The sequence below is a fragment of the Opisthocomus hoazin genome, chromosome 2 (genome assembly GCF_030867145.1).
Source record: "Opisthocomus hoazin isolate bOpiHoa1 chromosome 2, bOpiHoa1.hap1, whole genome shotgun sequence".
NCBI classification, from domain to species: Eukaryota; Metazoa; Chordata; class Aves; order Opisthocomiformes; family Opisthocomidae; genus Opisthocomus; species Opisthocomus hoazin.
The window spans coordinates 101808653-101824637 of NC_134415.1; the positions used below are offsets into that span (position 1 = coordinate 101808653).

The 15985-nt window shown below is 42.7% G+C and overlaps 1 protein-coding gene across 1 annotated transcript in view; it reads left to right on the forward strand.

Moving 5' to 3' along the window:
• Positions 1-2536: 2536 nt before the first annotated feature.
• Positions 2537-15985, forward strand: part of LGSN (lengsin, lens protein with glutamine synthetase domain) — a 72881-nt gene continuing 59432 nt past the window's right edge. Inside the window, exon 1 of the mRNA XM_075410608.1 lies at positions 2537-2650. Within this exon, the coding sequence (XP_075266723.1) occupies positions 2537-2650 (114 nt within the window). The remainder of the gene's footprint in view (positions 2651-15985) is intronic.

Genomic DNA, 15985 nt, shown 5'->3' on the forward strand with positions numbered 1-15985 from the left:
GGAAGACGAGTAGCTGTTAGCAATTCTTTACTTGAGCCTGTGTTAAGTCTCGGAGAATTGGTTTCATTTCCTGCCATGCTCTGCTGTGAGCTCAGGAGTGTATTTCTCCTTCACATTCTGGAATACCTAAGACCATGGTCAACCCTAGTGCAGCAAGGGGGGGGCAATTTGTCTGTTTCAGGCAAGGGTATGAAAATGCCCGTTTGCTCAAGCCAAGAGAAGAGTGGATACATACATCTAGTAATGTTTCAGAATGTGGTACTGCGAGGAAAGACAAGCACCCAAGCAAGAAATATTATCATCTGTGGGTCACTGGAACAGCAAAGTTTTGCAAAGTGTGCATACCATGAGATGATTTGCAGTATGTTTGTGTCTGCTGGATATCCTTCTGCAAGGAGGGGGTTATTGTTCCTTCCCTGGACAATATCTGATTCTGCTTGGGGAGAGAAACCTCCAGAGGTGATAAGTCACGTGGAAGAGAGTGAAGAGTTGTAGTAAAGAGCTTAGTGCCTGACCGTGAAGGAGAGACTGTGTTCAGTCTGTGAAATCAGTCATTCAGTGGCTGTAATGTGACCGGGATATTGATATGTGGGGTATATGTGGGCTTTGTACAGACAGGCCACAGCTCCAGAGATAAAATGGAGCCTGGGGTAGGATTCTGGGCTAAGCTTCATAGCTATAATGCTGTAACTATGTCTCCAGAAGCAGAATGGGTGTAAATCCAACCCGTAAGATGTCCCTGTTCGCAGAACACCCAGAACCCAGATGTGTGACCATAAAATGGAAAACAGTTACAAGCCAAAGCATACACATTCAGATACACATACATACTCATAGAAGACGACCAACAGTACTGCACACCTGGGCTAGCTGTAGAGTCCCCTGTGGACACTGAAGATATTTTTCCTTGGTTTCCACTGTAGCAAATGGCCTTACACGTTAGGATATGCTTGTGCACTGTTCAGAAAAGTCATTAACAGATCCAGAAACAAGGTCTTCACCTCCAGGAAGCACAGAGCCGTCTTCTCATAATTTGGAAGATCTGGTAGGGTTTCCTGCAGATCCTTAAAATGCCCTTCCTTTCTTGATGTCCCTCAGGTGTCCATGGTGGTCCTTCAGAGTAGGAGTGAGGCAAACAGCTAAAGTCAGTAACAGCTTCAAACATCCATTTAATTCTCCTCTGTGCTCAGGGCATCAAGGTTGAGAGCACTGGATGACTATTCTGAATATGGCTTTAATATCTCACAGGGGACACAGATAAAAGTAATTACTGGAAGTGTATACTTCCACTGGACCAGCCCCATATCTCAGAGTTTATGCTATTCAGTTTATGATACTGTCAGGGAACAGTTGTGGTTTGGCTGATCCAGTTGTGCCTAAGCAAAGAACTTGTTTAGAAGGAAGCTGTTCTGGATGAGGTATCAGCATCTGAAAGACATGAACATGAAGCTATATCTTACTGCATTTACCAGCTACTCAGAAGGTATGGTTAGATTTATCAAAATGTATTTATTAGCAGTTTAACAAAATGTATAGTGTAGACCTGCCATGGCAATCAGGTATTTTATGTCTCATAAGTTCTAACAAGATCTGTTACCAACAGATTGTGATTGGGAACACCTCAGTGCTAATAAACCAACAGGAAAAAAATGGGAGGAAAGGTGGTTGTGTTACGCTTTTGCTTGGGGTTGGGAAAGAAACATGGTTGGAAAGAGTTTGAATTAGCAAGTATCACATGACAAAGACAATAAAGCACAGCAAAAGAACAAGCAGAAACACTTCCATGGTATTCACAGGATCAAACGGTTTATTTGTGTGCCTCTGAAGGTAGAGAAAACACAGCAACATTAAAAAACTAGACTAACAAATCAGCTTATTTCAGAGCAATGGGGAAGGTTCAAGGCAGGAATGTGATAAAAAGTGATGTGTTTCTACCCTTAGGCAGAGAATGAGAAATAGGATATAAACAAATTATTTCCTATTTCATAGCTGTATCAGCCTCCCAAAAATATGCGGAACAGAATTGACCCCTTTTGCAGATGTACTTCAGCTCTAAGTCACAAGTAAAACCAAAAACAGAAAAAGAAGCAAATTAAGCAAATATAATAACAATGTTTAGGGGCATGCTGGTTTTGCCACTTAGTGCAGAGTTAGCAACTGTGTCATGAGAGAGACATGTTATAGACACCCGGAGTGAAAGCTGATCACAAGATTCTAGCTAAATCAGTCCTTTTCAGTTTGGGTGCAGTATTGTTAGGTGGCATTTGAGTGAATCTACAGCTCAGTAGTCCATCAACGTGTAAACAGTACAAATGATTAATTTAGCTTTGAAAGAGCAAATTAAACCATTATTTTCTCTCATTTATTTGTTTGCTTTTGTAGTGAGAAAGTTATAATTTAAAAAGAATCAATTTATCATCTGTCTGATTGTGTAGTAGGCATATTGAATTTAGATATCATTAGGTTAGAATTAGCCCTGCTGAACTGGTAAATACAGTAATTTACAGACAATTAGTTGCTTGCTGGTGTCTTTCAGATGCTGACCACTGTGAAACATAACCCCAGTGCCATGTCTGCGCAAGCAGTTTCTACCATCTTCCCACTGCTGCCTATTCATCTTGACCTCAGATTTCATAGGCTCATTTCAGCAGTAAATAAAGATTTGACATTGTTGGCAGATTTACAACTATCCGGTGCCTGAATTCCAATGACGTTGTGTGGTAATTTGACTGAAGTAAACTGCAAGAAAGCTTGTAGTCACATCTCACACCGTCTAGAATTTTGCAGCTATCGAGAGATTGTCCATTCTTAATACATTTAGCAACTAAACCCTATTAAACTGTTAGAAAACAGGCTTGTTTGTTCCGTTCTCAAGGAACTTCATAGTTATGGCTTTGTCAGTGTTGTAGCCATTTGAACTTGGTCGACGTCTTTCTGTAGCAGGGCTCTAAAATCCGTTGCTTGCCTGTATCTGGTGTATCATCTGTCCTATCTGGATTGCTAATGATTGATTGTTTCTACAGAGCACGATATGCCTCAGAGTCCACATGTCCAGTAATCTGCCTGGCTTATTTAATAGCACTGATGAAAAAAAAGTATATTCCACAGAATAATGATTACAGTATTTAAATTCGTCGTAGTAGTCAAGGAGGAAATACACTCCTATGCAAAACATGTAGAAAAATGAAAAAAAATCTACACAGCTTAAAAAAAATAAAGGATATTGCTTATTAGCAGCATGAAACTTCGGTAGTATTGTCTTTTCTGGACTAATTATTAGTTTTCAATTGTTTCAAAATCCTCCACCGTGTTCAGGGAGCATCGTATAAACTAAAGCATTAGAAATAAAAAAGTGAAAGGATCTCTGTGTCTGCTTTTTCCTTTTCCTACCTACCCTACCACTTTTCCTTGGCTATTCAATAGCACAATGCCTCCTTACCCATTAGGAAAACACATATTAAATTAATAGGCATAACTACAGTTCAGCCTCATCTCTGAAAGTAATGAAGTCCACTAACATGGGCTCTATTGACAACTCCCTACGCTATCACCTGTCTTGTCACATGCTGTTGTAGAAATAGCAGCTGTTCCATGGATTCTGAAAGGAGAAATGGTCTGAAATTATCATTCCCTAGACCACTTAAAATTAGACAAGTGCCTCAGTGCTGAAAAACTGTAGGTGTAGGGAATAAGCCTGGGTAGTGTCAATAATTTTCAGAAGTTTACTCTCCAATTACATTACTGAGGGTTTACAGAAGCACCTCCTAAGGCCTTGCACACAATGAATGGTTGTCAGTGCAAGCGTTGTGATGTATCCCAATCAATGTGCCTTGCTAATGAAGAGAGCTGCAGTATATTGAACCAAGGTCCTTTTCATTTGCAGTTTTGATTGTGAATATGGCTTTAGGATGCAATCATCTCATCTCTGGGAATCAAACTGACTCCATCAATTCTATCATATAAAACAGCCATCAAATGACAAGAGCTTCTACTAATTTCGAGATCTGGGACAGCATCAAGCCAGTAATTTCATCACTATCTTGCAACTGTTATCCAACCACTGATAAAAAGTCCAGCCATGACCTTTGTTTTAAAATATGCTCACTTTAGAAAAGGGGTGAAGTTCATACTTCCAACAAGAGAGCAGTTGAATTCTTGTGTCAAAGTATAAGAACAACTATGTTAAATCAGGAAAAACATCTGTCTAGCTCACTGATCTGTCTCTGACAACGGCTACTAGTAGATACTTTGGGAAAGACAATAAAACAAGGCAAGCATAGAATGATTTTTCCCGTGGTTATATGCTTATAACTTTCAGCAATCTGAGACTCGGGGACTTTCAGGATGGAAGTCTTCCATGAATCCTTCCATTAATTTTGTCTAATTGCTTTTTGATGCCATTTATAGTTTTGGCATCCACAACATCCTATGGCAATGAGTGCTATAATTTAATTATGTGTCACATGAAGAATAGTTCCTGTTATTTGTTCTAAACCAGTTGCCTGGTAATTTCATTTTGTTCCACCTTGTCTTTGTGTTATGAAAACAGTGAATAGTTATTCCCTATTCTCTTTCTTTATGCCTTTCACAGTTTCTACATACTTCTCTCCAATTTCTTCATATTTATTTATTTTCCATACTGAATGATCTTAGTTTATTTAATCCCTCCCCATGTGGAAGCATTCCAAATCCCCAGTTGTACTCAGTTTCCAATTTTACTGTGTTCCTTTGGGGTAGAATCACAGTACCTTATTTCCATTTGATCCTTTACTGTTTTTGTAATAGTTCTCGCTGTACTATTTTCTGTTTTGATCGCTTCTGAACATTGAAAAGAAGTTGCCAGAGAACTTTCCATAAGATCTACACCCAGGATCACCTTCCTCATGGTCATTTGAAATCTAATATTATGTTTGTCAGCTTATGGTTTGTTTCCCTTCACATCGGTAGGCATGAATTGGAATTTATGAAGGATGAATTTTATTTGCCCCGCTATCGTGCAAATATTCTGTATCGTAAAACCATTCTACAACTTGTCCTTATCAGTTCCAGTGCTGAGTCCTGTAATTCATTTTGTACCATTTGGTGATTTTTTGCCTCACTATTTACCCCTTAACCAAATCAGTTAAGAATGTGTTTAATATCATATGTCTAAACACAGGTACCTGAGGGACTCTGCTGGTACCTTCCTTCTTTATGAAAAATCTACTACTTATTCCTAATCTTTATTGATTGACCAGTTACTAGGAGAAGACTTTCCTTCTTCCCTTGACATTGAACTCTTTTAAAATAGCCTTTGTCAAAGTATCTTTTCAAAAGCTCCTTGAAAATCTAAATTAATTGAGAAGCTTCATTACGAATTCCTTAAGGTAGTTATTGCTCATGATAATAGAAATAATTTATAGTTCTCGATCAGGGGTTAGGATACAGCCATGCTTATGCTGCTGAAAGCTGCAGGCTTGACACCTGTCAGTGTCTAATCTAGCATGAAAAAAAGCTCAGGGAAGTAGCAGGAAGCTGGTTTTTGAGTCCCTCCAGACAATGATTTCAGTTGACCACTTTTCTGTGATTCCAGTGGAGAACAGTGGGCTGGCTAAGTAGTACTCCGAACTCCATGTTGTTGACTGAAATAGGAGAAGGAAAGCTAAAAACTATATTTTTTAAAATCAAGATTCAGATAGCCACCAAGGCGAAGGGCTCCAGAGTCGACAACCGCGGCGGGGAACCCTTTCCTAAACCGGCAGAATCGTGAAGTCAAAAGCGGAGAGAGGGAGAAGGCACCCTGGCCCCCTCCTTCTCAGAGCAGGCAGGAGTTAGCTCCTAACCAGTGAGCAGCTCTGACTCAGCGGGGGCGGAGTCAGCGGTGACAGAGGCGTGACCCTCCTGAGTACAAGAGCAGACCCTAGGGAGCGCGAGTGACCAAAAGCGTGGCGAACAGGGCGGGCAAACAGGGTGTGGCGCGCCAGAAGGGTGAGGCGCGGCAGTTCACGCAGGCAGGGCATGCAGGGAAAGCGGAGGCCCTCCCCCAGCCCCCGAGGCAAGCTCAAGAAACTCATCTGCAGGAAGGAAGCTGAGCCATGGCACCCCACTGTCAGAAGGCTGCTCCTTCTCTGCTGGTCAGAAAGGAAGCCTCACCCCAGACTGAGGTCACTAGAAAGCACGCAGCTGTCCAGGTCTCTGGCTGCAGCTAGTGCCACCAGCTAGTGCTGGAGACAGACAACTGCAAAGGGAATATCTGCATAAGGTGCGACCAGGTGGACTATCTACTCTGCCTGGTGGCAGAGCTAAGAGAAGTGGTAGATAGACTATGGAGCATCAGGGAGACCGAGCAGGAGATCGACTGGTGGAACCGTGCCCTGACAACCCAGGAGTCTACCCAGGAACAACCTGTAAAAAAAGCCCGGGACCAAAGGGCACTAGTAACCTCCCCGCATCAGGCTGAAGGAAGAGACGCAAAGGAAAACAGTGAGTGGAAGTGGGTCTGCAATAGGGGCAGGAGGCGAACCCTTTCCTTGCTCACCACATTCCCACAGGTGCCGCTGCATAATAGGTATGAGGCTCTAGCGGTGGAGGACAAGGCAGTGGATGGTGCGGGGGTTGACCCATCCACATCGGAGGAGGCACAAAGATCAGAAGGGCCTCCCTCTCGTATTACTACCAGCTCCACAAGGAGGAAGAGACGAGTCATAGTTGTAGGAGACTCCCAGCTGAGGGGAACAGAGGGTCCGATATGCCGGGCAGACCCTCCTCTCAGGGAAGTCTGTTGCCTCCTGGGAGCACGGGTCAAGGACATTGCTAGGAAACTTCCTAGACTGGTCCGACCCTCAGACTATTATCCTCTACTGCTCTTCTATGTGGGTGCGGACGAAGTTGCAGTAAGTAGCCCGAAGGCAATTAAAAAAGAATTCAAAGCCCTAGGACGATTAGTAAAGGAATCTGGAGCACAGGTTATCTTTTCATCGCTCCTTCCAGTGGTGGGCAGAGACGTTGAGCGACATAGGCAGACTCAGTCTATCAACACATGGCTCCGTGACTGGTGTCACCGCCACAACTTTGGGTTCTTTGACCATGGGACGACATACACAGCACCAAGCTTGCTGGCATCAAATGGGGACCAGCTTTCTCAAAGGGGGAAGAAGATCTTTGCCCAAAACCTTGCGGAACTCATTGACAGGGCTTTAAACTAGAGGTGAAGGGGGAAGGGGAACCTATCAAGCTTGCCAGCGACAGGCTAGGGGAGGATACACAATGGTTAGAGGGATGGGGGGCTAGTAGGAGCCCTCAACCCGTTGCCCAGCAGCAGGTGAGGGACACTGCAGCAATGTGGAAGTCTTGCCGAGGGGAGCTGGAGGTGCCTGAGGTATCAGGTGCCAACAAGAAAATACCCATGAAGCACCTCAAGGGAAAAAAGGAGTGCTCTGCTATGAAGGTAACAAGGCTGACAGCTCAGATGAAATGCCTCTATAGAAACGCACGCAGCATGGGAAACAAACAGGAGGAGTTGGAAGCAGTCGTGCTGCTGGAAAGCTATGACCTGATTGCCATCACGGAAACTTGGTGGGATGAATCCCATGACTGGAATGTGGCTCTTGATGGCTACAGGCTGTTCAGAAGGGACAGGCGAGGAAGGAGGGGTGGGGGCGTTGCCCTTTACATCAAGAAAACACTACAGAGTGAAGAGCTGTCCCTGAAGAACAGCCACGAGCAGGTCGAAAGCTTCTGGGTAAGAATCGGAGAGAGAGGCAACAAAGGAAACCTAGTGGTTGGTGTCTACTACAGGCCGCCAGATCAAGATGAGCTGATAGACGAAGCGTTCTTCCTCCAACTCCAGGAGGCTTCGCGCTTGCAGGCTCTCGTCCTACTGGGGGACTTTGACCACCCCGACATCTGCTGGAAAAGCAACACGGCAAGCTGTAGGCAATCCAGCAGGTTCCTAGAATGCACTGAGGAAAACTTCTTAAGCTAGGTAATAAGCACCCCTACCCGAGGGGATGCGATACTAGACCTGGTGGTCACCAATGCGAGTGAGCTCGTTGGGGATGTCAAGATCGGAGGTAGCCTGGGCTGCAGTGACCACACGCTGGTGGAACTAATGCTACTGAGGGAAATGGGAATAATGAATAGCATAGTCAGGACCCTAAATTTTAGGAGGGCAAACTTCCAGCTCTTCAAGGAGATAGTCAGAAGAACTCCCTGGGAAACGGTCCTCAGGGACAGGGGAACAGAACAGAGCTGGCAGGTCTTTAAGGATGTATTCCACAGAGCGCAAGAGCTCTCGATCCCCAGGTGTAAGAAGTCGGGCAGAGAAGGGAAGAGACCGGCATGGCTGAGGCAAGAGATGCTGGTCAAACTAAGGAAGAAGAGGGAACTGCACAGGCAGTGGAAGCAGGGACTGGCTTCCTGGGAAGAGTATAGGGAAGCTGCCTGGTTGTGTAGGGATGGGGTCAGGAAGGCCATGGCACAGCTGGAGCTGAACTTGGCAAGGGATGCGAAAAATAACAAGAAGGACTTCTACAGGTATGTCAGCCGGAAAAAGATGGTCAAAGAAAGCGTACCCCCACTCATGAGTGAGACCGGCAAACTGGTAACAGCAGATGAGGAGAAAGTTGAGGTACTCAACAACTTTTTTGCCTCAGTCTTCACTGGCAACCTCTCTCCTCACCCCCCCTGAGTTGATGGATGGCATGAAGGAGACCAGGAGGGTATAATCCCTCCAGCTGTAAGTGAAGATCAGGTTTGGGAACTCCTGAGGGACCTAAACATACAGAAGTCCATGGGACCTGATGAGATGCATCCGAGAGTCCTGAGGGAACTGGCTGACGTAGTTGCCAAGCCACTCTCCATGATATTTGAAAAGTCATGGCAGTCAGGGGAAGTTCCCAGTGACTGGAAAAAGGGAAACATTGTGCCCCTTTTCAAAAAGGGTAGAAAGGAAGACCCTGGGAACTACCAACCTGTCAGCCTCACCTCTGTGCCTGGGAAGATCATGGAACAGATCCTCCTAGAAGATGTGCTAAGGCACATGGAGGCCAGGGAGGTGATTCGAGACAGCCAGCATGGCTTCACCAAGGGCAAGTCCTGCCTCACCAACCTAGTGGCTTTCTATGATGGTGTAACAACAAGAGTGGACAAGGGAAAACCTATGGATGTCATCTATCTGGATTTTTGTAAAGCCTTTGACACGGTCCCCCACAACATCCTTCTCTCTAAATTGGAGAGCCATGGATTTGATGGGTGGACCGTTCGGTGGATAAGAAATTGGTTGGATGGTTGCAGCCAAAGGGTAGTGGTCAACGGCTCAATGTCCGGATGGAGACCAGTGACGATTGGAGTCCCTCAGGGGTCTATACTGGGACCGGTGCTGTTCAATGTATTTATCAATGACATGGACAGCGACATCGAGTGTACCCTCAGCAAGTTTGCAGATGACACCAAGCTGAGTGGTACGGTCGAGACACCAGAAGGACGGGATGCCATCCAGAGGGACCTGGACAAGCTGGAGAGGTGGGCCTGTGTGAACCTCATGAGATTCAACAAGGCCAAGTGCAAGGTCCTACACCTGGGTCGGGGTAATCCCCGGTACCAATACAGGCTGGGGGATGAAAGGATTGAGAGCAGCTCTGCTGTGAGGGACTTGGGGGTACTGATAGACGAAAGGCTGTACATGAGCCGGCAATGTGCGCTGGCAGCCCAGAGGGCCAACTGTGTCCTGGGCTGCATCAGGAGAAGAGTGGCCAGCAGGCTGAGAGAGGTGATTCTGCCCCTCTACTCTGCTCTGGTGAGATCTCACCTGGAGTACTGCGTTCAGCTCTGGAGCCCTCAGCACACGAAGGACATGGAACTGTTGGAGCAGGTCCAAAGGAGGGCTACAAAAATGATCCGAGGGCTGGAGCACCTCTCCTATGAGGACAGGCTGAGAGAGTTGGGCTTGTTCAGCCTGGAGAAGAGAAGGCTGCGGGGAGATCTTATTGCAGCCTTTCAGTACTTGAAGGGACCCTATAGGAAAGATGGGGACAATCTTTTTAGTAGAGACAGCAGTGACAGGACGAGGGGTAATGGTTTTAAACTAAAACAGGGTAGGTTTAGGCTGGATATAAGGAAGAAATTCTTTACAATGAGGGTGGTGAAACACTGGAACGGGTTGCCCAGAGAAGTAGTGGAGTCCCCATCCCTGGAAACATTCAAGACCAGGTTGGACAGGGCTCTGAGCAACCTGATGTAATTAGCGGTGTCCCTGCTCGCTGTGGGGGGGTTGGACTAGATGACATCTAGGCGTCCCTTCCGACCCAAAACTTTCTATGATTCTATGATTCTATAGCTAGTGTCTAGAGATCCACGGTAAGTACTTAAAGGACCTGGATGTCACTGTAACCAGAGATAAAAGTCAGTATGCATTTCACTGCAAATCTTCACTAATAAGTCTTGAGTGTGAAGACAGAAGTAGTTTCCTAAAATTGAATAGCATCAAGGAAAGGTACCCTATGAAAGGGCTCAGCCAAGTTATGGGAGGCTAGGCTGCAATGAGATTTTGATGGATCTCTTCCTGTTTTCTTGGACACCAGGATTATAGTTTCTATATTTTCCAGTCTTGGCTCCACAAGGTATTGTGTTTCCCCAACAGAGACATTTTATCTCCTGTAACCTCTTTTGGCCTCGTTTTTGCTCCTTAACCTTAAAGGCTAGACATACAAGCGTACATTGATAACAGTGATCCATTTGGGAACATGGGGTAACAAAGGAGCAGAGATGTCATAAAATGTGGATGTATATTGTGTTAACTGCAGGAAACAGGAACCAATTGTATCTCAGCTTCACTGTGTGAAAAGTGACAAGTCAAGGAATATCTAAATTTGATCAAAGAGGCAGATGCAATCTTGCCAAACCTGAGTATGTGTAGAAATGATAGGGTGAAAAATACCAAACTCAGGGAAGGTTTAGATGAGGAGTGGGAATGGGAGATTGCTTCATAAGAGATGACATCTTAGAAGAACAAAGCAGTTTGAAATATCTGTAACTGGCGTGTTCTTAAAGGTGTAGTCTACTAAAATACGCGTAAATGAAAAATGAGGGTTTCAAGAGGCTCAAATTCCATATGGTTTACAGAAGAAAATACTTCTGAACAGAAATATGTAATAAAGCTGCACTGCATCTTGATCTACCATCCAAGATAAAAGAAACATAAACTACTCTAGGTATTTATTCTTCATTAACTCTACTGAACCTCTGGAGCCTCATTAATGATTGTGTTTTGTCTCTTGGACTTCAGTTATGCACCTAAACTTGGGCATATTTGTTATACACATAGGATTCAAAGTCTTGTTATGCAAGATAGAAATTCATTAAGGAATAAAGCAGAATTTTTGACTTCAAGTCAACACTGAATTTTGAGATTAGAATAATAAAATTAAAATTCATGAGGCGCATTCATTAAGCTTTTTCCACAGATAAGGACTTACTGACAGAGTAGCATCCTTGTTTAATAAGCTCTGTGACAAATGTAGTCTGTTTCTGTCACCAAAGTAATCCAAATGTATCCAAACATATTAGATGTTCAGATAGTTCACAAACAATGGCAACAAATAATTTGTAAGCTAAAGTTTTTTCTTTGATTCTTCATCCAGTATTTTGCTAGTCACCATGTTTGGCAACCAGAAAATTACCGTTTGGATTTTCTACTGGTTTGCTATTTAACCAGTATTTGGGACAATTTCCAATTCCACCCATTCCTTATTCCCTAAATAATCCTGGCCAAGATGCACAGAATCTTCTTTTTCATCTTAGTATACACGACAGTGTGTAGAGGTAACAGTCATGAGGTATTGTTTCAGCTCCCTGGTTGGAAGACAAGATTTACTCATGAAGAGTGTAGTGAAAGGGTGTAGTCCTTTGCATAAGTGTGAAGAGCAATACAGACTCATGAAAAACTAAAGGTTCTGTGTTATTAAACACTGCATGTACATATGGCTCTTCCTGAAATTAGAGTAAAGAAAGAAGAGGAAAAAAAGGGAGTAAGGACAAAGAAACCTTAGGAAACAACATAATTTGCTGAAAGCTTTGTGATATCTCAGATGCAGATTCCTGAGCTTGTATGTAAAATCCCACATTTAGAAAACCAGCTGAGCCTCCTAGTAGAAGCAATTATTGTAACTTGCATCTACCCCTTATATTACTGTATGTACAAGGACTATAAAGAAGGGTTATTTCTTTGTGAAAATCTAGACGAAGGTATAATAACAGTTTAATTTCTTTAATAAAAATTCAGTGCTGTTTCTGAAAGGACTGGCTGGTACAAAAGAACTCAGCCATGATGTGTTCTTCTCTTGAGACTACGCATGTTCCTTTAAGAAAGGCTTAAGTTCCGAGCTGTGCACCAGAGTCTTGCCTCTCATTTAGCAAAGGCTACCAGGTTGCCTTGCACAGCCTTCAGAGAGGCAGAAAATAGGTATGTATACTGCATTCAGAAGCAAAACAGAAAAAAAAATGCTTGATTCATACCAGGGAACAATTTTGGTGTAAGTATCCTGGTATATTTTTCCCTCAGAAAAGCATACAGAATTACTAAAGTTTATACAGAGGAATGTTTTCGAACCCAATTACCTGTCCAAGCAGCTCAGCAGTTCACTGTCTGCAGTAATCTGGATCTAAAGCTCAGTAACTTTTGCCCTTGTTCTGGTAACTGGTATTTTTGGAGGATACAAACAGGCTTTAGGGATTCCTACTTTCCTTAACGCCATCCAACATCCGTGACTGGCCTGGACTCTGTAGCTACTCTTTTGACCTGCTTATATTTATTTGTGGGACTGATGTCCAGTCCCGAGATTTAATATATACTTGATCCTCCTGCAAAAAGCAACCATAATAGCGCCTAAGGTATTAAGGGTCCAAAAGTATTGCTTTTGAGTGGGATTTTCCTCCTGCTGTGAGGAGCAGTGCAGTAAGCTCCCTGCCCTTCAGTCAGGTACAGCTGCAATAGATAGATCAGACCCACTTAGGATGTGGATGAGGTGTGGGAATAGGGCCAACACATACAGGAACACAAGACTGTAAAGTAAGTAGAGGTCCCAACAAAAAAAATCAGAATTACTTTATTCCAGAATTCAGGGCATTTGTTATTATTAATATTATCTTGTAAGTTGTTATAGGGCTGATGCTCTTTAGCCTACGTCTAAAAGATGTTCAAATCTCAGAAAAGGATAATTGCTATCTATTCTTCTGCAGCCTGCTTTCAGCAAAGTGTTGACAGTGGTATGAGCAACATACCCTCATGCCGTTTGTGGAAATAAAGTGTTTGGAGAAGGAAAGCAGACCATTTCACTGGGCTGTGAAGACAGAGCACAAGAGAAATCTTGACAATGTAGAGCAGTAATTAGGGTGGGCACTGGGAGAACAGGGACCTGGATTTTGAAAAGTTTGTGTGACAAATGTTGATATTAGAGCATCATAAGTAACATACCTAAAACACCTGTGGATAAGGATCAGTGCTTAGTGCTCTATTTACTCTCTTGGTCACCCAAAAGAGTTTTTTTGCCTGCTTCATCATGTCCTCTCTTGCATTTGTGCTGTGTGGCCAAATTACTTTTGTGTTCTTCTGTGTACAATGACAGTTCCAGCAAAAATGATGGCAAGTACTATTTTTTGTCCAGTTAGTCCCATGTCTGGTGTTTGAGGTACAATCCAAAGTTATTTGGACTTTTTTCCTCAGGTTCTGCTGAGGTTGCACACCCATCTTGCTAAAGTAGATGTGACATCAAACTTGTGATCAAGCACAAAGTTTAAAGGGCAGCTCTGTGCCCTCAGCCTTTGTTTGTGTTATAAATATAGTCCTTACTGCCAAATTCTTCAAAATGTGGCTGTAAAAATAAATCCGCCACAGAGAAGTCTGAGTTTTGGATCTCTGGGGATAGGTGAACTTAACTGCAGGTTTAAGAAAGGCACCAAATCTCAAAAAAAGAGACCTGTCGCCCCTTTTTTTTAAGCGATTCCTTTTGGCTGACTTTTGAAAACTTCCTTTTAAGAAGTACGTTAGTGGAGGGGGGATGATTCCATTATCTATATTCCTACCTCTTTCTATAGGCTATTTACAAAATCAGAGTATCTAACAGAAGGCTATGTGGTGACTAGATACTTAAGCTAGACTTTGTAGTGTTTATTTTATTAAATAATTGCTGTTGCAGCTTTGTGACTAATGCATTTTTTATTCCCAAAATTCAAGGACCTGTAGAATTTGAGAATATCTCAGATATCCGTGTTCCCAGGTTGTCTCAGAAGAGCAGAATATCTGCTGTACATTTCACATTCCTTAGATGCTGATCTTCAGAAATAGCAGATCTGAATATATTTCCCATTATTACAAGGCACTACCTTAGCCAGTAAACAGAGAGGACATTGGGTAATGCTAGGTCAGACCCCAGGGCAATGAAGAAAAACATTTTTGTTTTAAATTCAGTGCCAGGAATTCTTATTACTGGAAAATATTTGATAATAAAGAAATAAAACAATAATTAAGTGGGTTGAATTTTACACTGAGCTGAAACAGTATTCCAGAGATATTCTTGCAGATAAACAGCCAGAGGGGATTTCTGATAATTAGGTGTGATTTCCTACTGAAGAACTAAACCAAAATGATGGAGATTAATTTTTCCTCCTTTTGTTAACATACACTCTAACTTCCTTTGTCTTTCCTTTTCCATTTTGTTCTACTACTTCTTACATTTATTGTAGTGCCTTGAGCTAAACTTACTGTGGGCAGAAACTAACTTTTGCTGGGGTAGAAACTGTCTTTCTTATTTTATACTTGTACAGTGCCTGCAAAATAGAGCTTAAATGAAACAACTATAAGGGAAAAAATCATAATGGTTTAGTACATGGCAAGGTAAGAAATGATGTCCGGTGTTGGAATATATCTAGTACTAAGACATACAATAGTCTTTCAGAAGTTTTTCAAGACAGATACAAGAAATGTAACATCAGATAAAACTTTCTACTGTCAGACTTGTACAAAATGTTTTTGATACCACTGATACTGGTATAACCCTTGGACTGAAATATTTTTTGCCTGCAGAAAACTCCGGCTTTTTGGATGAGGAATGTTAATTAAATAAAAGGCATCAATCAGGCTATGGGCAAACATCCCTTCTGAATCTACCTGTCTCAGCTGAAGTCATTAATGGCCCCAAATGTACCACCTAGTTGTTCATGACTTGGCTGCCAAAAGGTTTGTGCATTTGTTTTCCAATCTACTTCCAGGCAAGAGTGACGAGATAGTCAATGTCAATGGTGATACAGGACCACGTATGAGCCCAGACACCTCTGCCTGAAGTCAATTGGGGATTGCTCACAGGATTCCTCCCACAGCAGGGTTGTAGGATCAGCAATCTCCAACAGACAGATGGGAACAACGAACATGGGACTGCCAATGTTTTCAACCACCTAAACGTAAGTTTACCATTGCCTAATTTGTAAACTTTGTAAAGCTGCCTTTTTGCTTTTGTGTGCTTTGTCACCTAAGCCACATTATGTTTGTTTCAGATGTGGTGCAAATATAGTGGAATACAAATGTACTTGATTATGGGCATTAGCAAATTAGTTGGTGATGAGTAATCTGTGCTTTCAGATTCTCACTGAGAACAGTTATGAAATGCTTAAAGCTTAACAGGTGTGTCAAGCAGAAAATAAGCTATATCAAAGCGGAATATGAAACAATAATTATCTTGCAATTTTATTAAAATAAATTTCAACTGCCAATTGCTCCTTCTCCAGATTTCTCAACTTCATCTCTGAGGTGAAATCTGTGAGCCTGTCTTCTAATTTAAGATGGCTAGATTGGGAGAACAGGCATTTTTTTACTTCTCTTTTCCTTATATGTATATGAATATTTGATATGTATAAATACGTATCAGATACACACTTCTATATACAAAAGCGGACTGTTTGCTTGTCTCTGTTGTGTGCTACTCATTTATAAAGAATAAAATTATCAGGACAGATA